Source organism: Anoplopoma fimbria, chromosome 23 (assembly GCF_027596085.1).
Source record: "Anoplopoma fimbria isolate UVic2021 breed Golden Eagle Sablefish chromosome 23, Afim_UVic_2022, whole genome shotgun sequence".
Classification (NCBI taxonomy): Eukaryota; Metazoa; Chordata; class Actinopteri; order Perciformes; family Anoplopomatidae; genus Anoplopoma; species Anoplopoma fimbria.
In genome coordinates, this window is record NC_072471.1 from 4108585 (window position 1) to 4132211 (window position 23627).

At 39.3% G+C, this 23627-nt stretch overlaps 1 protein-coding gene across 1 annotated transcript; it reads right to left on the reverse strand.

Moving 5' to 3' along the window:
- Window positions 1-2054: 2054 nt before the first annotated feature.
- Window positions 2055-23477, reverse strand: fgd6 (FYVE, RhoGEF and PH domain containing 6). The gene is made up of 21 exons (XM_054624430.1): window positions 23293-23477; window positions 19273-21352; window positions 15555-15666; window positions 13859-13926; window positions 13744-13774; window positions 10351-10502; window positions 9059-9215; window positions 8500-8587; window positions 7755-7805; window positions 7609-7667; window positions 7453-7524; window positions 6714-6782; window positions 6513-6596; window positions 6154-6233; window positions 5962-6064; window positions 5733-5876; window positions 5536-5638; window positions 4804-4898; window positions 4583-4711; window positions 4344-4492; window positions 2055-3709 (listed from the first exon to the last, which is right to left on the reverse strand). Exons 1-21 carry the CDS (start codon window positions 23300-23302, stop codon window positions 3667-3669), a joined length of 3879 nt encoding a protein of 1292 aa, XP_054480405.1. The 5' UTR covers window positions 23303-23477; the 3' UTR covers window positions 2055-3666.
- Between the last annotated feature and the right edge of the window lie 150 nt (window positions 23478-23627).

The following is a 23627-nucleotide window of genomic DNA, read 5'->3' on the forward strand; positions in this document are numbered from 1 at the left end:
AACAAAATAAATAAAATAAATAAAATAAGGTGAAATATAGTAAACGAATATAAGATAAAATACTAAGACCAAATGAAAACAAATCATTAAAACGACGACATCACATAAAAGCCATTCTGTAAAAATGTGTTTTAAGAAGTGATTGTACTTGTATAATATATATAATATACAATACCAGTCAAAAGTTTGGACACACCTTCTCATTCAATGGTTTTTCTTTATTTATATGTTTATTTTTTTCTATATTGTAGATTAATATTGAAGACATCCAAACTATGAAGATAAGATAAAATAAGATAATCCTTTATTAGTCCCGCAGCGGGGAAATTTACAGGATTACAGCAGCAGAGAGTAAAGTGCACACAAGAGACATAGTAGAAGAAAAACAAGATACAAGAAGTATTATAAATAAGCAATAGAAAACAGTAAATAATCCACAATAACTGAAATATTATATGTACAGACAGAAAAACTATAATTGCACAGTGTATTGTATTGCACAGGTTTTTAGTGTCATGTGTCATGTGGTCTACTGGGAGCAGAGTTGGTTGTGCAACCTGACAGAAGGAACACATATGGAATTATGTGGTAAACAAACAAATGCTCAACAAACCAGAATATGTTTTATATTTTACATTCTTCAAAGTAGTTGAATGAGAAGGTGTGTCCAAACTTTTGACTGGTAATGTATCTTATTATAACGATGCATAGGTATTTAAAAGAAAATATAATTTGTCTTTTCTATATATATACATCCTTATATAAGTATTAATGTTAAACACTATATTATACTGTATGTCCCAGCCAATTTAATTCTTTGCACAAGCTACATTTTTTCATTCCAAGTATAAAGTACCTGAAATGAAATGTAGGGTATATAAAACAGACAAAACATCAGAAAAAACTCAAACACATCTCTCTATATACAGTATATGCACACATTTCTCACTTATATACTGTAATAATATGTACAATATAATAATAATATATAAGGTCAACATCCAATAAACATAAACTTTATAAATGATACAGTATAGTACGTTTTTAAAGCTGATGTTTATTGGTTGTTGACTTTGGTTTCAAGGTTTTCCACAGTACTTTTTTATCATTTTTGACATATTTCTATTTCTTATCTCATATTTATACCCCTTTTTATGTTATATATACATTTAAGTATGGTGCATTTCTCTTAACGTATACATGCAGGACTGTATGAGACGAATACAACCTTAATTCTGAACTATCATAAATGTTACTGCGATAGCACAACTACAACAGCTCATTGTATAACTTCACCTTTCCTGTAACTACAAGCTCAGTCAGGTGGACCTAAGTTTATAAATTATTGCCTTTTGCTTTCAAATTCACAATGCACATGCTTATATATGTAAAAATATGTGCACAGATGGCTAAAGTCATAAATACATGATGATTTGCATTTTATATGCTGCAGTCATCTGCAGTAAAATAATATCTTGCAGATTTCAGATGTGTTAAAGGTGATAACCAACATGATAAATGCCTGGGTGTGAAATGTTGTCATGTTATAGAGCTTGTAATCAGTTTATATGCCATTTCAAATCCTTCACAGCGTAACTTACACATCAAACATGTTTAACAATGAAAAAGTAAATCTGCAAATTCAGCAAGTTTGCTCGAGGACACTTCCCGATGTTTCCTGACCCAGACGTGAACTCCTTTTGATTATAAAATAAAGAGGGTGGATCTAACACAATCCACTGTCGCTCCTCAGGGAGATACGAGGGGAAATAGAGCATAAAGTAAAATCCAGAGCTTCAGGCATCGTTAGTCCCTCTTAAAAAAAGCCTTATCTCTCAAACCAGTTCTTTGATCCGCTGCTCAAAGAGAGACCCAGATGACTGATGCAAATGAAAAACTACTGCCCCCCTCCACATGCATCTGTCTGCACTCTGCAATTAAGTCGTGACAGTGGTTTGAACACAGCTCACTGCTTTTAATCCTTTGAAGTAACATAACAGGAAATGAACACAGGAGGACAAGATACATATATTTATATATTTATTTAATTAAAAACTGTTGCCTGACAGTTTAGAATCATTGTTTATAGAAGACTCAAACTCTGATAGAGTAGATGTTTACAAATGGTCACTGTTAATGTACAATCATGAAGAAATGCATGCTTTGTAGCTCCTGACTAGCAGATTTATTCCTCACTAACACAAAAAAAATCTGAACGAGAGGCACACGAGAAATTGTATGACGACAGCAGCCAAAGAGCTCTAATGACAGAATTGACCGTTTTATTCCTTCACTAAAAAAAAAAAAAAAAAAAAAAAAAAAGCAGGATTTGGGTTTCTCCCACTGTAAACTACAAACCTCGAGTACCCTGGCTAGAAAGTGAGTAGTCATGCAAACTGGATGCTTAAATGTGTTCTTATTGAATGAAGATTGTCAAACAGAGCTCCTATATTATTGCAATTCATCTCAAAACAGGAGATATAAGGCACGACGTCTGCAAAAAGAAGCATTTAAAATCCAAAATGTTTTCTTTCTTTTGAGCATTTCCTTAGAAATATAGTTTGTGCATACTTTCCACAGTATTTGCCCATTAAAACTAAATCCCCTTCTTCTGTAAGAAGTTCTCTTTAAAATTTAAAAAGAACAACTGATTTTAACATATTTCCTAACAAACCATGACTCCCAAAACAAGCGGCAGCCTGTGCTTTTAAAACAATAAATCTTCCGATTTTATAAATATTAGCTCTTGGCTTTGATATAAAAAAGGTCAATGTTAGTCTTTCGTTTCCCAAAAAACGTTTCTAATGTGGCTTAACTGGCAAAAGTACATTTAAAAAATTGTATGAAAAATATCTACATTATTCATGACATTTCCAGTTTTCTCCAGGATGTTTTTTTTTTTAACCCATCATTTAAACGTTTTGTATGTTAAATAAAATAAAAAAAACAGGAGTAAAATCTCTTAACCAGAGAGATCAACCTAAAGAGCAGAACATCAACTTCCTGTTTCTCTGCAGAAGCCGGATTTTCACAGTAAAATCCCACCTTGTTACATTATTAAACACTTGAACTTTGCATCCATGATTCAGGTGAAACATTTTACAATTTTGAATATTTTGTGATGTGTGTCGACTTAAAATTCTTATCTTAAGATTTTTGCTTTAACACAGATTTTAAACTTTTAAACTAGCCGATATCAACATGATCAAATGAAGTTTTGTATATTTTGTTTCACACAAAAAAGTATTTCCTTCATCCGTTTGCAGTTAAAAATAATTCCCAGACTTTCCTCAGATTTCCGAGGGCTTTAAATATTCCCGACAACTGTTCTGTCTCACTTCCACGGACACGCTTCTGGACTTGACCTTTGACCCACAGCTGCGACAAACGATTAACTCTGACCTCTGCTGAGCATCAGTGGGTGTTGTTGGTACTGATGATATGTTTTAGAGAAACAGAATCCAGGTCTGTGTTTAGTCCCCCCCCTCCCCCCCCCACATACAATAATGTGGCATTCTGCAGTAGGGTTTTCTGTTTGAAGTAAACAGTCCATCCGGAGTCCTTCCTGAGCTGGTGACCCCTGACCTTAGATCAATCGGGGGTCGTGAGTTGTCTATCAACTGGCTCCGGGGCTGTGATGTGACTTCACTGCTGTATAAACTGAAGTTACTGTTCAAGAATCATCGCCTCTTGGAAGGCTTCGATCCATCTAAAGACAAAAATACAACGAGACAAACACATGAGGAATTAACTATAAAATACTGAATTCAATGTGGTAACATAATAACTTTAAATAATGTTTATCGTTGGCCTTTCTTCAGCAATATATATAGAATACAGATCTCTATATGGTAGTTTCCATTGTCAGTGGGGGAGTCTGCCATTCCCGTTCAGGATTGATTGAAATGCTTCGGGATTAACAGCAAACAGTGAAGTTCGGCCTCACTGATTTTCTTTCTTTACAAAATATCTGAGCTGTTTCAAGTTACTTCTGATGCAAAGCACATATCTTGCTGCTGCTTCTTCACATTAAAAGCATTCAACTTGTGAAACATGAGGTAGCATTTATTGTGAAGCAGTCACAGGAAATACATATATTTTTAAACATTAATTTTTAAAATATTGCAGGTAATTAAACTAGAGGCTGCAAACCTTACTGTGTGTCCCGCCCGCTGTTGGGTTTAAACTACAACTTAAATCACAGTTGTAAATATTATTTACTGATTTTTTTATTTATTAAACTACGCTAAGTTTGTTTGGCTGTACTGTAAACAGATACAACAGCTGGTTTTCTGTTGTATTTCTGAAATCTAAGGTACGGTCTGTCATTTTGAGTCAGATACCTCTGAGCGGTGGGGATGTCGTCAGCTTTGAAGATGTAAAACAGCGTGTTTTTGTGATACAGCTTAAACTGCAGCTTCTGAGCCGGCCCGTTCTTCTCCTCACGCAGGAAGAAACCGAGCAAAGGCTGACTCTCCAACGCCGCAACATCCTGAAAGGGAAAGAGGGATTGCTAAATGCAGAAAGGTAAAACATAAAAGAAGCCACACATTGTTTAGTAAAAGAAACAGAGTGTGAGTACCTCGCTGGCGGCGTAGGTGTACAGGACTTTGTTCTTGATGACAAACCACAGCCTCTTCCACTGCTTCTTGTTGCCTTTTGACCGGTTTAGGTAGCCGCTCATGGAGGAGTTCTCAGTGTTGGCGGACACCTGGAAAAACAGCATGAAAACAATAAAACAATTCACATTCTTGATGCATAAAAGATGCAAAACTGAGCACGTATAGAGTATATGCTCCTTGCCTCTTTTAGTGCAGCAGGAATCTTCTTCTGTTTTCTAGTGAAGGAGAAAGCTCCAGATTTGATCGGAGAAACTGATGTTGAAGCACAGCGGTCACCTAAAAAAAAATGGGTAAAGAAATATTAAAATAGAACAAAACCATATATTTTTAACACAGATAAATCATCTATATCATCTTAAAAGGACCAGTTTGATTATATTCTGGATTTTGTTATTGTCAATACTGTCAACAAATCCCATGAAAGTTCAAAACCAACCATCTTTCCATTCTTTCCGTCTTAAAATCTGTTTTTAAATCTTTAAAAACAGCTTATAGATATATAGTTTCATCTTTAAAAAGGCTAAATCATTTCCTAAAACAGATTGATATCAGATATCAAACGTTAATCAAACTATTAGGACTATTTTCAGTGGCGGATTAATCTACATTTATTGCTCTAGTGAGTATTTGTGGCAGCAGGACGGTGTGTGTGGGAATGAGTCAGAATAAACCGAATAAGTGTGTATGTTCATGGTCACAAGAGAGCATGTAACCCATGGCAACAGTGAGGCTCACTGGTGTGTTTTTAATAGTTTTTGGACAACAATGGAGCTCTATGGTGCAGAGGAAGAAGATATATCACAGACAATACTTCTTAGTGGATAAATTCATTCTTTTTTTTAAATAAATAATATCAACCGGCTTTAAATCAGATTTTTTGCTGCTGAATTTCCAGTATTCCCTGTTTACTTACTATTCTCCTGCAGTTTGACGAAGCAGTGATCACACACTCGTGCCGGCTGGTTCTTCAGGTACTCCAGGTAGTACTTATTGGCAGAGCAGGCCTGACACACCACCTGTCAGACACACATACACAGGTGTAACTGCGATGAGAAGCGGGTTTATTAAATATTTATTCGTAGGAGTAGCAGTAGTTTTAGTGGTACCGACCCTTCCACAGGCGCGACAGTGATGCCTCCTCCAGGTGAGGGTGAACTCACAGGTGCAGATCATGCACATGGTGGCCCTCAGGTCCGGGATCCAGATAGGAGCCTTTGAACCCAACGGGGCCCCGGTGTCGACAACGCCCTCCGCCTGCGTCGAGAGAGATTGTGTGTTAACACGGACACATTTAAGGGGAATTTAAAACATAAACAGACACACCGATGTTTAGTTTTACCTCCTCCTGACTCCGACTTGATATAAACGTTATTTTCTTCTTGGTGTAGTCGTCTATGGCCTTGGCGATGGCCTCCAGCCACTCGTCTCTCTCTGTAGCGGAGCTGCAAGATACATCAGAACTCTCAGCTACAGATTTTTTCAGCTCCTTAAATTATATAAGTGATTTAACTGTCATGTTGTTAAGACCGACCTGGCAGACAGGATGAAAGAGCGCTCAACGCTTTCAATGTTCAGCTCGTTCTGATAGGCCTCCTGGCTCGGTTTACTCACCTGGAAAACACACCAGAAAGCCATGAATAACAGATAACCACCAGGGAAAAGTGAACCATTTAAGATGTATGAGCAACGTCTAAACTGTTGCTGCAAACTCAGCCTCAATTATTCACTAGAGCCGATGTTTCAGTGTAGAGGAACACTTGCAAAAGAGGCGAAGCTATAATAAGAAATGCGATAGGAAACATCAAGGAAAACATGGATATTATATGAAACAAAACAAAAGTAAAAGGACTAAAATAAAAATAAAGAGGACGATCAAAGTGTGTCTCTAACCTTCATCCCAGCCAGAGAGAGGACACTGTTGAGTTTATACTGGGCAGACTGGACCGGAGTGGTGTACATGAGTGCATCATTAAACTGTAGAAAACACAGAGACAGCAACAATTCAGAGAAACATACAGAAAATGTAAATATATCTATTTTTTTTTAGGCAGAACAACAGTAGAACATAAACTGGATTTGAATATCGCTCACCAGAAAGAACATGCGAGGCTGCATGACTTTCCTGGACAGCTTCATGAGAGTTCCCTCCTTCAGAAACACCTGAAAGAATGTGGAGTCAAAAGGATGAATAATGACTTTTTAAGACTCGATAAGAATCAATACACAAAACAGAAGCACAGCGGTGATGGTGGGAGTAGGTTTGTAATGTTGGAGTGATCATTCGTCATGCATTCAAACCATACATAAGTGTATTCTGATACGCAGAGAACATGCAACATTTTTAATAACGCTGCAAAAAGATAAGAAGAAAGAAACTGAAAGACGACACCAACTGGGAGGGATCGAATTTAAAAGTCTTCTTCTGGAGAAGAAGACGCTGTTACATCAGATAGATTATGATTATATCATTATCAGTTATGGGACCTGATGACTGTGCAGTATTTTGGTCTTTCTTTGTAATTTTTTGTATATTTAATAAGATATCAATTGGGACTTTTTTTGTTTGGTATAAATACTTCTGAGAGTTCTAATAACCTTCATGAATAATTATTCAATGAATAATAATGTGTTATTCAATGAACGGCCATCTTTCCTTCCTTTGGGCGTATTCATTTTGATGGACTCTGCATTTAAAATCTTAAAATATATGTTTCAGTGTCTCATTTTATTTGTTAAATATATACAAAATAAAGATGTTTAAATTCTCCCCGCCTGACCAACCGAACTGGAATATTAACTTTGGTTTGCAAAAAACACTTTTGAGACTTACCCTGCCTGGCTGAACGATCTCATGGTGACCATTGAGACTGTACTGGATCTGCATCAGCTTCTGAAAGTTATCCTGTAAAACAACACGAGAGAGGTGAGGAGAAACACGAGGCTGAAGAACACATTACTTAAAGCTTTATGTGGAATAAGGTCTCACCCCCTGTTTCATAATATCATTAGCGTGGTTGGCCACTTCTTTCACTATGCAGAGAGCAGCTACACGGAGAGAAAAGATGAAATATCAGTGTTTGGGAAATAATTATCTTGGTAGACACTTATTGGGAGTTTAGTCCTTTATCTGACCTTGTGTGTCTTTATAGTCCTCTGAGTCTTCTGGAAGGTTCTTCAGATAATCTGAAAAAAGAAGTTTCAATTTATTTTGAGCATAAACAAGGTGGACAGTTTGTACATAAAGGTGCAGGACAAAAAAACAGCAACGACAAAAAAAGGAGAGGCTGTTCGCCCGCGGCAATACGCAAGAGCCAACAAGTTTTTTTATTAATTAACCGTTTAAAATAACACCCTTATCACTCTGATCTGTACGGAGAAAACACATCATGTTCTAAAAAAAGCACATAGAGGACATGCAATACACAATTTTAATCATTTGTGTAAGTGTGAACATTGTGCAGAATAGACCCGAGAAGAAACAAATCAATACTTGCTCTAGGTCTTGGCACCAGGGGGAGACATAAAAACAGATATTGCAAAATTATATTTCTTTTTTTCCTTCTTTGATGATATAAAATGTGAACTTTTTCATGTTCAGTGTGCAGTCAGCTTCTAATCTGCCTTTAAAATATTTTGAATATTTGAAATCTGTCCTGCAGAATATATCCCACTTATTTAACTGGTACTACTTATTTCTTTCATTACTGCGACTGTCCACTGGGTGCCAGAGTGGTACCAAAACAAAAAAAGATCTGACTGCGGCCCCAAGGTTCAATCGCGTGCTGTCAATAAAGGAGCGCCATGACTCAGTACACCATTTGACCTTCAGTGAACAGTGAATGTGTGTGTATCAGGGTGTTTTTTTGTTTTTTTTTACCTGTGAGCAGCAGCTGGTACTGAGGGATCCTCTGCACTGGTTTCAGCAGGTAGTGTTTCAGAGCCAGACTGGCACATCTTGGACTCGTCTGAGACAAAACAAACACAAGCTTCCAGTTAACTGTAGAGATACGCATAGTTGTGTTTTGATGGCTGCTGCTGATAGCAACTCCTCTGGATTGAAGCTGCAGACAACTGAAACTAAACTTTACTGGAAACTGTATAATTAAATGTTAGTTATAGATAAGGAGTAAATTCTCATTAAACTTTATTTTACACATAATGTAACATAAATAATCTCTATGAAAATCCTGCTAAGAAATAGTGCTGATGTGATTTCATCTACTCAGTGATTAGAAACCCCCAAAATAGTTTTGTGTTACAACTTCAGAAACTAAAGAAGAAGGTTTTGTCAATTAATTAAAACTTTTATATAAAAAGATAGTGGAGATAATTGTTGGCTGTAGCCCAGATTAAAAAAATATAATCATGCAATTAGAAAAATAATGATATTACAATGCTCTCTGTAACAAAACACACAACTGCATTTCCAGTTTTACCTCAAACTCTCTGACAACAGCGGCGAACGCTGTGTTTTTCCTGCACTGCTCGTCTAACAGAGCCACGTTGTTGTCAAACTGACGGATGTAGGTGGAGTACATCTTCAGGTAGGGACCCTTCTGGACAAAGATGTCCGACAGCCGCTGGTGATCGCTCCTGTAGTTAAACAGACACAAAGGCATTCAGTATAAAAGTAGTAGATGAAAAGGAAGTCCAGTTGGGGATCATTAAAAGAAGAAGAGTTCATTTAATCAGACTTTTTAAAATGTAAAATACTGAATTTAAAGCCAATAATTACTGACTTCCTTTAATGGAAAGGTACCATAGTTCGTGTTGTTTTTCAATCATGTATGACAACATTTTACTCACATTCTCAAATGCTAAGTTTTAGGGACGCAGTACCATCGCTAAAATCAAGTCCAGTAGAGCTGCAGCATGAGGACTGAAATAATCTAAGAGGTTGTAAACAAACCTCCAGCAAAACACTTTTTGGGTAGAACAAAGAAAGATGGAAGAGCCCCAACTGTTCATTTAAACTGTTAATGGCTCCGTAAAACTTCACGAAGACAGCAATTACAATAAGTCAATATTGAAAAAGGAAACAGCTCTGCAACATCTAACTTCTGCCTCATACAACCGATAGTTTGCATGACAACTTAAACATTGACCTTTGTTTAAAGTACCTTATAAGGTGGTTTAATTAAAGGGTTTACATGAGGTCAAGGGTAAAGGTGCATGTTGACGTTCTGGAAACAACAGGAAGTTAGTTGTTGTTGTTTCCCTTGATGATTTATCAACCCAATGACACAAAGCTCACGGAGGCAATTAAGGTTCTTTAAAAAAACGTATCATCTGATTGCATCAAATATTTTTACCCCTTGGACTCATAATTCAATTTAAAACGTGTGTATCGTGTTTGTGTGTGATTTGACATTTTCCACGCACAAAATTGTCTCCAATGTTCTTTACAAATAGACAGAACTTATTAAGTTTATCAAGTGCAGAACTTCCCTGAGAATCATCATGTTTTTAAGTTTTCTCCTGTATAAAAGTAATCCAGTGATAGTTTTCTGAACATGCATGCGTACACTGCAAACAGGAAGTGCTAATAGCTCATTCGTCATACTTTAAAATGGGGCTAGTTTGCAAAAATGTAAACAAAAACAGGCTAAAAAATACACAGCTCAAGTTGAATCTAACATCATAACTCACTGAATAAGTAGCAACAACCCCCAGGGCATTATGGGAGTTGTTGTTCTAATAAATATGTGTGTGCTAGTTGTGTGTTTACCAGTGTGCCACTCGCTCCTCCAGCTCCCTCAGCAAGTCTCTGTTGAGCTGGTAGAGCTGTGGCAGGTAATACAGGATCTGACTGAGGATCCGCTCTTCCACCACCGGCTTCCCATTCTGACGGGTTGCCTTGGCAACAGCATCCCGAAAGTCCTGGAGAGACACAGAGGGTTAAAGGGTTAAACACAAACACACAGACTGCTGTACAGGGTGGGGTGACACATGACAACATGCTGTATCGCTAAACAGGAACACCTGGTTACCGCCTCTTAAACGGCATCCTCCAACACACTTCCATCACATCGCTGCATCCTCCAACACACTTCCATCACATCACACACACACACACACACACACACACACACACACACACACACACACACACACACACACACACACACACACACACACACACACACACACACACACACACACACACACACACACACACACACACACACACACACACACACACACACACACACACACACACACACACACACACACACACACACACACACACACACACACACACACACACCTTACTCAGCACTCTTGACTCTGTCCAGCATGCCAACACACACATCCACCTGGAAGGAAGCGAGGAGGCCACGCAGGATCCCAATGTCCTGGTTAATATGTGCTCTCTCACTCACTCACTCACTCACTCACTCACTCACTCACTCACTCACTCACTCACTCACTCACTCACTCACTCACTCACCACCACTCACTCACTCACTCACTCACTCACTCACTCACTCACTCACTCACTCACTCACTCACTCACTCACTCACTCAGCTTGAAGAAAAGATAAGATAAGATAAGATAATCCTTTATTAGTCCAGCTTTGCAATGTAGTGCAACATTAACTTTTCAGGTGACAAGCATCTACAGTTAATTTAGCAGTAAAGAAAACGTGATGAAACAGTCACACTCAATTTTTTCAGATATTTCATTTGAAGTAATACATTGTGTTTATGTTGTTCTAAAAGTATTAATAACATATGATATTTAGCCTATCTTATACTTTAAAAAGTGCTTTGCAAATGACATATGTTAGTGTATTAAGTGATATTTTACTGTGTGATGCATTCGCAGCAGATCGTCCGATTCTTTAAACGCATAATTTTTATATTTTATTTATTTATTTATCTAATCACCAACCAATACATTTCTGCAGATTGTCATTATCAGGTCACACTGAACTTTACTGATCAAGTGTTTCGTATCAACAACAACAAAACAAAAACACAAGACAAGCTAATTAACGGTAATAATTCTCCAGTTCCCACTTCTCCTGCAGAAACTGTACAAATAACCCAAAAGAATAGAAAAAGTTTAACAAAGAAGAATAGAAAGAGAAATAAACCTCAGCAAATTCAAATATTGTCACAGCTTTTAAAACAACCACTTCTTTTCTTGAACAGAAACTGGCAAACAATGCAAAGTGGTCGCTCACATCCACAAACCGTTGAATTCAGGTGATGAACCACGACAAGACAGCAATACATTTCACTTTAGGGAGCGACAGTGTGGAGACATTTGCTTATGTTTTCAACTAACAAACCTCCATCTTAATAATCACAAAACGCACATGATCGTCTGCAATAAATCAACAAAAAATGTCACACACAGTCACAAACCCACGCACCCACCTGCACCCACTCAACATAACACACACACACACACACACACACACACACGGCGGAGGATTATCTGAGGTATGTGTGTGTCTGGAGGTCGTCTCTGTGGCCTGAGGAAGCAGCTGCTGGGCGGCCGGGCCGTCAGCGGAGAGAGGAGAGAATGTGATCTGACCTCTTTTCTTGGACAGAGCGTCAATGCCCCCCCCCCCCCCACAGCCACGGGGCAACGTTTTCTACTAATCCTGCGGTGGGTTTCTACAAAGTCAGACAGGTGGACCCTCGACCCCTCTCAACCCGGATTCAGACCTACTGCATATTATATTTATATATATATATATATAAAAATATAAAGGCAGAGCTTCTATGTCAAATGTTTAAAAAAAAGACATTAAAAGTACTCTGATACATTGATAGTACTGACTTTAGATGTCAGTGTGTATTGCAAAACATAGTGTCCATTCACTTCTCCTTAAAAAAACAAAAACAGACGTCACATGGTTCCTGTTATTCTTCATTCAAAACACAGAAACATGCAGCATTGAGGGCGACAATACAGCCTTTAGCTAAATTGATCTTAATCCTGTCTGTTTTTAAATGTATAAATGTATCTAAATGAATCGATCCTGATTGTGATGAGGATTTAAGTACACATAGCCATGCATGGACATATTAACACATTTAATCTACAAAATATCTCTTTTCAGGGCAGTAAAAGTTCCTTTTTTGAAATACTTCTTGATAATAGCTGAATATTTCCATATTTCTCTAATATGAGCATCAGATTATTAAAGAGATAATGATATTATTTCAAATAGAAGTTTCTTATTTGATAGATTATACACTGGGAAACTCAAAAAGAAACTTTTTACTTTAAATTACTTTAAATGTCTTACAGTTAGCATCTCAAAGATCTCCATTTTGTTCTCTTTGGCATCTCCTACAGCGATAAGTGGTAATCATCAGTTTGTTACTTAATTTAGTGATAGAAAGTGGCTTCAAAGACATTTATCGAAATAAAAGAAGTCAAGGTTTTTGCTTTAAGGCTTTTAACAAGAAAGCAATCACCCAATAATAACTACAAGACAAGCAACAAACGGACTGAAATTGTCAACAAAATAAATAGTGTGGAGAAGCTGGACCGCTCTGTGTGGATAATTTCACCCCACTTATCCAACATGAAAAGAACGATGAAAATAAAGTTGGGGAAAAACATTTTTTTGACTTTCAAACTCACCAAACAAACCTCAACAGAGCCAAACAAAACCTTAGCTGACGACCCACTCACGCTCTCTTTTTCTTGCACAACACACACACACACACACACACACACACACACACACACACACACACACACACACACACACACACACACACACACACACACACACACACACACACACACACACACACTGTTGATCAAAGCGCCGCCTCCATCCTTGTGGTTGTGCGTCTACCTGCCCACTGACGCCCACGAGGGGAAACCAAAACCCTCCATCACAGCAACTTTTTTTTTTTAAAAAGGCCTCAGCTGTGAAATAACTGCATTATTCCACTCTGAGCGGGCACTTGAGCAAAGACAACACCGGCCAAGAACTCATTAATTCATGTCCATCCCCGGGGGGAAAAAAAACAACTTTGAACACTACTCAAAACAATCACAGCATTGGTTTATTATGTTGGGCACTCTTTTTTTCCCTGGTAAAAAACTGTTCCGTTAATGCAACTCTTGGATAAATAAGACACTTACTATGTGAAGAAGCTTCAGGACATCCACAAACCTGAAACAGAAAGCAGAAATACATCAGTCAGATGACACATATATGGACTTTTTTAAATTTTGTGTTCATAATAAAAGCACTCACACTTTCTCGGAGCTCATAATCTCCTGGGCGATGTGCACCACCTTCTTCCTCTTCATCTCATCCTCTTGCTGAAAAGGGAAAACAAAGAGTTCAGAAACGCTACAGATACACAAACAGGCGACTGACTTCACCCACAAACACACATGACTGTAAACTCACAGGCTCGCTGCAAACCACCATGATCACTGGAATCCTGTTTCGCTCTGCAAAACCATCAGGATCCAGTTTACAGCCTTCAAAACAAACGGCTCAATCAGGCCCGACCTTTTCCTTCTCCCTCTTTCTCCCTCTCCTTCTCCTCTCCCTGTGTCTTTCTGATGGTGTGTGTTGTTGAATGGTAATGGGGCGGTCTTTTTTCAATGACTTAATTTTGGACACTGGCCTTGCCTTGCCCCCCCCCTTCTTCTCCCCCTGCATGACTGAAATGTGCCGCCGGTCCTATCGGAGCCTGTATTTGTGATACCCTGGAGGTTTGAGGGGCATCACACACAGGTGCTGACAGTATCATAAAGAGCGTCACCCAGGAGGAAGAATGAAAAAAAAAAAAATAGCTCATTGAGAGAGCTATTCCTGAACCTGTAACCCTTTTGTGTTTGAACACCATCCCCCCCTTTTCAACACACACACAGAAACACACACACACACACACACATTTTGGAGAGCTGTGACAAACACACTTGGCAGCAAACGTGCACACAATCTCCAGTGGCTGCCTCGACAGTTTAGTGACTGACTGTGACATTAGAGATGACCGCTGTAATCAGTGAATGCTCGGCCAGTTTCACATGTTGGCATCATGTCTGAAAACAGCTCACATCGGTTTTCCGTACCGGTTTCTTTCTTTTTTGTTTTTGCAGCCACATCAAGGCAGTGGTTCCCAACGCGGAGTTCAACAACCCAGAAGGGGTCACTAGATAAATCTGAGAGTTCAAAACATTTCTGTTGCAATAAAATTTACTTCTAGCAAATGTTTGCTTATAAGAGGGAGTTTGAGGGACTTTTGACCTATCTGAGAGGATTTTCTCCTTTTCTGTGTTTTATAAAATTGCAAACGTAATAACTTTGAACTGTTGGTCGGACAAAACAGATATGAAGATGTTACCTTGGGCTCTAAAATTGTCATTTTTCTGAACAAAAGAATTACAGAAAAATGACTTTTAGAGCCAGAAATAGTTGTCAGATCACTCAATAATAGTAATAATAATAATACTTACATAAATGCAACACAAATATAATATAATATATGAACAAAATAGAATATTTAGAAAGCATTAGATTGAAAATAAAGCCTGAATAACCTGAATTATAGTAATAATAATAATAATTGTTCTCTGCATCCCTAATATGAATCATTTGTTAAATATAAGTGCATAGTGTGTGTTTTCATTTATTTTATCCATAGTTTCTTTTGAAATGTGAAATGAAATGAGTTTTAAAAGCATAAAAAGTAGACATCTATTTTTCTGTGCATTTCTAAGTCTTAAAGGACCTATTATTGAAAAACAAACACAACTACAAGGACTTTTTTACCAGATGGTTGTTCAGTTAACTAAAAAAAATATTATTTAAATGGTTTTGTTATCGGCCTAAACAACATAGAAATAATCCTCCATCACTTGCAAACGTTTTACTTTACTTTACAGTCGTCGCTGCGTAATGACTGAATCCCCCTCACTGTGTGGACGGAGGTGATTACCTGTCGGTCGGCCTCGTCCAGGTGCTCCTTGCTGGAGGTGGAACTGTTGTCCTCTTCATCTGAGCTGTGGATCTCCTCCTCCTCAGAGTGGACGTCCTGCCCCAGCCAGCCACTGCAGACAGCACACATTCAACGCAACACACAGGGATTAAATGACACACGTAGCAGAATCACGTTTAGTAAACCAGGGCAGGTCTGCAGAGGAGTGTGAGTTCAGAAAAACACGCCCTGGAAACATAAAGATTAACGTTTTGTGCAAGACGGGGACTTAATGATCAATTGAACACACCTAATCATTATTCACTAGACATGAGTCAGAACAAGAGTCATACTCATTTAGAGGTCTTGTACAATGGAAAATATTGATAACCATGTGACAACATCCACAAAGGTAAGAATTCATTCTACATTTTCATTTGGAGAATTAAAGAAAATGCCAACACTGGTTGAGAAGATCTTTTTAAATCCCTGGTGTGAAATGAAACACAGAAAATAAGGACTTTAATACAGCAAAAAAAAAAGCCAATTAGTCAATGGACAGCAAAAGTATTTATGTACTAAATGATCAATCAGAAAACAATTAACAGCTGATTAATCAATACTGAAAGCAATAACTAGTTGCACCCCTATTTATTATTGCTATTATCTCATTAATAACTTAGTATTATCACACACTGACCTCTGTATTTTATAAAAGATACCGCTATTCACAATCGATAAATAGATAACCATGATATTCAAAAAGGAAAAATTGATTTCATCTTAATAATAACCATATAATAATATTGTTTAAATAATCCAGCAACTCTTATATCATTTTAAAAGTACAGTTATGGTTACAGACTCTCTCTGGATCTCCCTAAACTTGTATATTTTGAGTGTAACGCAGTATAAACACAGTTAAAGATAAATTTGACTGGTAGCATTATTTCTTTTTTCATATTTTCTAAAGCTATGTAAACATGTTATTTTGAATTGTGACAGCCCTAATTGTTTTATTGATACCATACTGCCTAGTCCTTGTTATTATTATTATTATTATATTTTTCTATATCCATAATGTTTTTATAACCCGTGTCTCTACAAACCCTGCTTCTGGCGGAGAGAAAAACATTCTGTGTGCCAATTCAGAACAAGCACCAACATGCGTTTGTGTGTCACTAATGTTTGGATCTCTTTCTGTGCAATTAAGCTGTCTGATTTCAAAGAAGTGAGGATGAGTTGATGTGTTTTGATTTCGCCTCCATCAGCCGTGTCCTGCTGTCTCTCTCTTTCATTACACAACTATCTGTAACGAGGCTGAAGGCTCTGAATAAATATCAGATAGGAAAGACTGTGGGACTCCAAAAAAAAAAAAAAAAAATCGCACATTTCCTTTCACTCTCATCAGCTCTCTCTCTCTCTCTCTCTCTCTCTCTCTCTCTCCCTTCCTTCCTTCCTTGTTTTTCTTACGTGCTCTCCCGACAGTTTCTTTTACCTAAATAGTAATACACACTCTCTCTCTCTCCTTTCTCCCTCGACGTTCTTTCTCCCTTACGCTTTCTCTATAGTGGAGCATTCCAACACACTGGATCCGGCACAGAGCGCCACTTGTTTACAGCCTGAGGCTACTTACATAAACTTAACAGGCTCAAAATGCCTGGGAAACACTACAGATTCACTCGCTGATTCTTTCTCCTCTGGAACACACTGCATACCAGAGAGAATTAAGAAACAAGGTTCATCTTAATGTGATTCTTAATTCTTCACCTAATGTGGCCTCGACTTCATCACTTGTAGGGCCACCGTCCGACAGAGGAAACAGGAAGCACGGCACTTATCCTGGGAAGAGCTTCTTATCACAACTTGTAGGCGCTGTCCCTTTACTGTTCAACTAACATTTCTAACACAATCCATTATGTGTTTGTCATTTACAGAGCAAAATGCTTCTTCTTAGCTTCTTAAATCTGCAATAATCAATATTTTATACTAAAATATATGAAATTATTGGAGAATTATTATTGTTATGTAAATAGGGTTAGTTGTAGCGACAAACCGACAGAGAATTAGCACTCAACTCAGCTGTTGAGAGTGTTTTAGCATCTTTTTAACTCCTTGTTTTGGGACTAAATGGTGAATAGAGAAGGTTAGCAACAAGCTAATAAACAAAGTGGAGCATTTAGCAGCTGAAGAGACAGATTTTCCTTAAGGAGATGGTGGAGTCAAAACAGAGCTAAAAGTAAGAGTGAATATTGGACTTAAATTCATCAGATTGCCAGAGACACAACTACAAATGAATGAATGAATTGCTACTTTTCTCTGTTTAATATCATCTTAAACTGAATATGTTCTGGGTTTGGTCAAACAAATCAAGCTATTTGAAGAAAAGTGTAATTAATTAATATAATATGAAGATAATTATTAGTTGCAGATCAATTTACAGCCACCTCTGATGTTTTACTTTCACTCAAGAAGTTGCCAAGTAGTCTGACTGGCATTGGAAAAATGTATAAACAATGAATAATTATTAATAATGTATGTGACTGTTGTTGATCATCGTACAATAAATAATTTGCTGGTTATTAAATAAGATACTGTAATCCATGTATTTATCTGCTTCTGTTCAATGTCCTTTAAGAGTGTTTCCCTATCTATATCTTCAACTTAAATATTTTATGTTTTTCTTAAATACTCTCTGAAAACTGCTTTTTTTCCCCCACATGTGAGATGTAAAAAAAACAAAAACATAATTGTTAATTTACTTGTATGAGAACACAGAGCTCACTTCAGAGACACGGAGGAGAAAAATGGAGTGATGAGGTTAGGAAGAGGCTAAACGCAGAGCGAGGGCGTGCAGGCCGAGGAGGAGGAGGAGGAGGAGGCTGGCGGTTGCTGGAGGTTTATTTTCTCTGTTCTAGAGAGCTGTGTGGCGCTTCTACGATTCTCAGACATTTCCTGCCCTGGCCACTGAAAATAACCCACAGGAAAACAGGCCGACCTGTTGCACATCAATGCTCCATTCAAATTCAATGCCCACTGCCTCAAAAGGCCAACTTTCACACACTTGTTAACACAAAACCACTGATGTCACCTGTGCAACCTGTCGCACACGGCGGTTCCCACAGTGAAGCTACGGGTCGCCTGAAACTACAGAGTGTTGTACAGCAGCTCTCAGCCTTAATCAACTCTCACACACACAAACACAGGCTGCCACTGTTCACACCAAAATAATCTCTTTTCTTGAACTCAACTGGGAAGTTTAATTGATAATGTCTTAAAAAAAATAGCATGTTTTTTGTTGTTTCTACTATAATGAGAGATTATTCTACCTCGGGTGATAGATCTTCTTTAGATACGACACTTTTAACACCTTAAAAGACAATTTAAGGCAAGATAATTGCTGAAAATAAACATAAAGAATTGTAAAAATCAATTTATGGTTATTTAGTACGATCATTAAGGGGAAAAACTGCCAAAGAATTAGCAGTTCCAACTTATTAAATGTCACAATTTGCTACCCTTCTGTGTTTTATCTTACAGTTAATTGAATGTTTTTGGAAAGACATTTCATAGACTTAACAATCAACCATTAAATCATAAAAATAATTGAGTGATGGGTTATCCTGGTGGCCTCGGGGTGAGGGCAATATTCCAGGTTTGTATCATTCCCTAAATTCATCTCTCTACTCTAATCTCTAATACTTATTAAAAATGATACTAAACATGTGAAATACTGTACCTCTCGTACTCGTGCTCGTGGTATCTGTGATAGGGGTCCTGCACTTCATAGATGTCTGAATCTGCTCCGTCGGGGTCATGTGACCAGCTCTGCCTCGCACCGTGAAACGGCAGGTTCATGTACTCGGGGATCTCCTCGTACAGAGGAACGTTCTCATACTCCACCGATTCCTCTCCGTATTCTCCGCAAATATTGGCCTCCACTATGCAGCTAGTGGGCCGCTCCAGGCTTTTCCCCCCCGGGCTTGAGCCCACGTTGGTACAGTCCAGGGACTGCCCTCCCTTGGCCAGCAGCTTTGGCAGCATCTTGACAGACAGCCGGAGCTCCAGCAGCTTCCGGAAAGAGAGGCTCCTCTTATGAGAGTCGGCACGGGTTGCCAGGTCGGCCGCCGAGAAGGACTGCGCCCTCTGTTTGCCCCCCAGCGCCGGAGCCCGGCTCTTTGGCGGCACGCTGCTCCTTGAGGGCATCTGCCGGCTGAAGAAGGTCACGCAGGGCCGGGTGAAACGCCAGGCCGTTCTCTCCTGAGGGGGCGCGGGCAGCTCCCTCATTGGGGTGTTGGCATGTGGAGGTGCAGGAGGGCAGATGGAGGGTGGAGGGGCCGCCGGCATGCTGTGTCTTTGAGGTTTTCTCGGCGGCGCCCTCGGTGACCAGTGATCCTCGGTGGAGAAGGCCTTCCTCGCGTTGACCAGAGGAGGATGACAGCCGAGTTTGATCTGTTTGGGGAGGCTGTGTGTTATCGGGTAGCGCTCAAAGTCGCCGTACCCGTCCTCTTCGTCCTCCTTCTCCTCGCCGTGCTCCTCGCCCCCTTGTTTGTGGCTCGCTGAGTCAGCATGTGAGAGCAGCACTAAAGAGTGGGAGGTGTTTTTGTTTAGAGAGGGGCACACATGGGCTGTCCTTTGAAGGCGAGGCGAGAGGGAGGTCTGTCGAGGAGGGGGGACGGGTGCGCTGGTCTCATCGTCTCCAAAACCTGAGTCTTTTTGGGGTAAAAGGTCGTCGCATGTGTCCCGTTTGAGCTCCTCGCCGTCCAAACCCAGAGACAGACTCAGTGTCCTCCCATCCTCTCGCATCTCAAGCTTTTGTTCCTCCCCCACCTGATCCTGAACACTGCGCTCCACGCCGTCCTGCCTCACCAGTGCTGGCTTTTTAAGTCTGCGTGGGTGAGGCACTGGGAGAGGTTTACTGGGGGCGGCGGGGACATGCAGATCAGGGTGTAACCTGGTAGGAGGCGCTTCGCTGATAGGCCCGCTGTATTCTCCCTGAAAGGACTCTGCAGAACATTCATGAGGAGTGACACTCGAGGAGAAAATGATGCTGCCTGCAACATCACAGGCTGAACTAAAGTCTGTTAAATCTGCGTTTTGGGCCTCAGTGTGTACGTCCTCTTGTGAAACATCAGGCTCAGCGACGGCACTTTCCTGATGTCTGACAGTCTCTGGAGCTTTCTGCTCCTCAGTCCTCTGCGCCTCTATGTTGACAAATCCCCGATCCAGGTGTCTCTGTCTTTGAGGTTTGTCCCTGGGCTTTTTGCTAATCCCTCCACCTCCACCTCCACCCTTCTCTACAGCTACTCCCTCCTCCTTGTTCTCTGCCTTCTCTCGTGGCCTCATCCCTGTGAATCCTTCTGTAGAAATCCCATTCTGCAACGGCTCTTCGTGCGAATCGCTCCCGGTCTCAGTTGCGTTTCCGTTTTCCAGACGCCGGCACTGGGAACAATCCTGGAGCCCACAGGAGCAGGGGGGAATGATGTAATCCGAGTTACGTTTGTTTGTCTCTGATAAAATCCCATTTCTGGAGTTGAGAAGTAAGAGGTTATCACCTAAAGGTTCCTGAGTTAGGATAAAGGGTTCCCTGGGTTTGGGTGGCGGGGGTGAAACTGGGGGAGACGAGGCCGTGGATTTGGGAATGCAAGGTTTGGGTTTGGGGGCAACAGCCGGTTTTGTCCTCTTGAGAGTAGCAGGGGAGGGTTGGGAGACGACCGTAGACTGGGAGAGAAGCCCTGGTTTGGGGGCGATGGGCGGGGGAGAGGGTTTGGTGGTGGCAGGGAGTTTAGGTTTGGGAGCTAATGGAGGCTTCTTCACACCTGAATGTACAGAAGAGGGAGATTTACAGAGAATCCAAAAAGTACACACTCACACTTCCTTTTAAATGAATCATGCAACACCAGCTAATCATATAAAAACATGCTCCATCCACACCTCCTCCAGTATGAGCATAGACAGCTGCAGGCTGTGATTAAAGCCTGGGTCAAAAGGTCACCATGAGGGTCAGAAGGAAAGAACTGAGGGTTGGAGTAATGAGGGGCAAGAATTCAGGGATTAAGATCAGGATTTATCTAAATAATGAAACTTTTATCACATCTGCTCAACCAGTTAGATATTTAAAGTACTACCCTGAGCCTTCCTCGTAGCACTTACTGCATTTACTGTATTCGTATCAGTTCGCTGAACTTATTGAATTCGTATTCGTTTACTGCACTTATCCTATTCGTAGTAGTTTGTAGCACTTATTATATTCGTATTAGTCTGTTGCAATTATTGTTTTCGTAGTAATTTGCCTCTGCACTATACTTTTGCTCTGGTTTATGCTCTTAGATGCTTGTTTAAGAAAGGAGATGCACTTATGACTTCTGGTGACTAGTAGTTCTCTTGAATACCTATGTTGAATACACTTCCTGTAAGTCGCTTTGGATAAAAACGTCTGCTAAATGACAGTAATGTAATGTAATGTAATGTAACGTAATAATGTATTGTTTCCACCTCTCACTTGTGGCAGCAAATACAAAGTAAATCTGGATTATTTCATTCATATTCACAATTGGATTTCTCCCTTCCTTCCTTCCTGTTTTCCTGAGTCAGCTTTAATTCTTCTTCTAATTCTAAATTAAAATTGTACAAGTTACAGCAGAAACCAAATGCAGAAACATAATGATATATATTGTATATATATATATATTGTGTCTTCATTTTGCCAACATATTTCTCTCTCTTTCTGCACCGACTGAATGCTTCTGACAGCTTTAAATGACTCTTTACAACTTACTTTACTAGTGTTTAAAGTTTTGATTGAGAGAATATCACTAATTCATTGGTTAAATAAAGTTTGAATATAAAAAAAACTGTCTCTCCAATTAATTTTAAAAGCTGTGAATTGACAGAATAGGAGATATTTTCCGCTCTACTGGCTGAAACTCTTGGCTGGCCGACACCACGAGAAGTGGAGTCATCGAGCGGATGTTTCCGAAAAGGCCAACGAGCAGAAACTGTGACTGCCATACATGCAGAGACACAAGTCCCTGGGCTTAGACACAGACATGTGCACATTATTGCACAGTAATTAACATTTAAACCAAAACATTAAGAGCCTCTTTCCAATTCGGCATACACCTTATATCAGAAAAAAACCAGCTTTAAGAAGTGGTTCAGCAAAACTGGTATCAAAATGCACGATGGATGGCGGTGATGAGCAAAGAGAATACATCTTTAAATCCATTTAAATGCAATTTATGGTCTTTATACATCAGCCGAATGAGCCAGAACATGTTAATGATGTCATTAAAGTGATTAAACTCAATCTTAAAACTATAATTGGGCTTAAAGTGGGATATTTCACAGCGGGGTTTGGCCTAATGTGTCGCTGTTAAACATTATAATAACTCTATCACATTTCATTAAAAGTCCAGCTATTCATCCAGGGATATATGAACACTTTAATGTGATTTGTTACCACTGCAGAAAAGATAGAGAAGTGTTGCATCAACAGCAGGACAGATGTTTTAAAGACAAAGGATTGAAGCTCCTTCCAGCTGCAACAGGAGCGACAACATCAAAGGACAAATGGATACATTGTAGCTCATGATGAGTTTCTCTTCCTCTAAAGGCTGTTATTATGGGAAAACTATGAATAAATTAAAAAAATTTAAAAAAATGCATAGCTTTCCCAAATCTTTCTGCAAATAAATAAAACATGCATTATTTATATGCATCATGCATGGAAGGATTTTGCACCCAGAAGACAACAAACCTGTGCTCATGACTCCCGACTTGCTCCTTTCTCCATGAGTAACTTCACTTTCAATGGAAATGTGTGAAAATCTGCCTTTTTTCCTCCTTTAACAGCATTGTCAGTTCAGAAACAACCTCATGGAGGAAACATGCACATCCATTGCTGTCGCTCCTTATCTTCCCAGCGGACTCACGGACTTTACTTTTCCCATTTTTCCCCCAAAGTTTTCAGCCACGGTGCTTTTTCCCAACTGTGTCAAGCTGGATGTCACAATACCACACACTTCCGGTTTTAATACATATTTCAAAATAAATCTTTGAAACAACGCTGGTGCGGTGGTTGTAATTTAATAC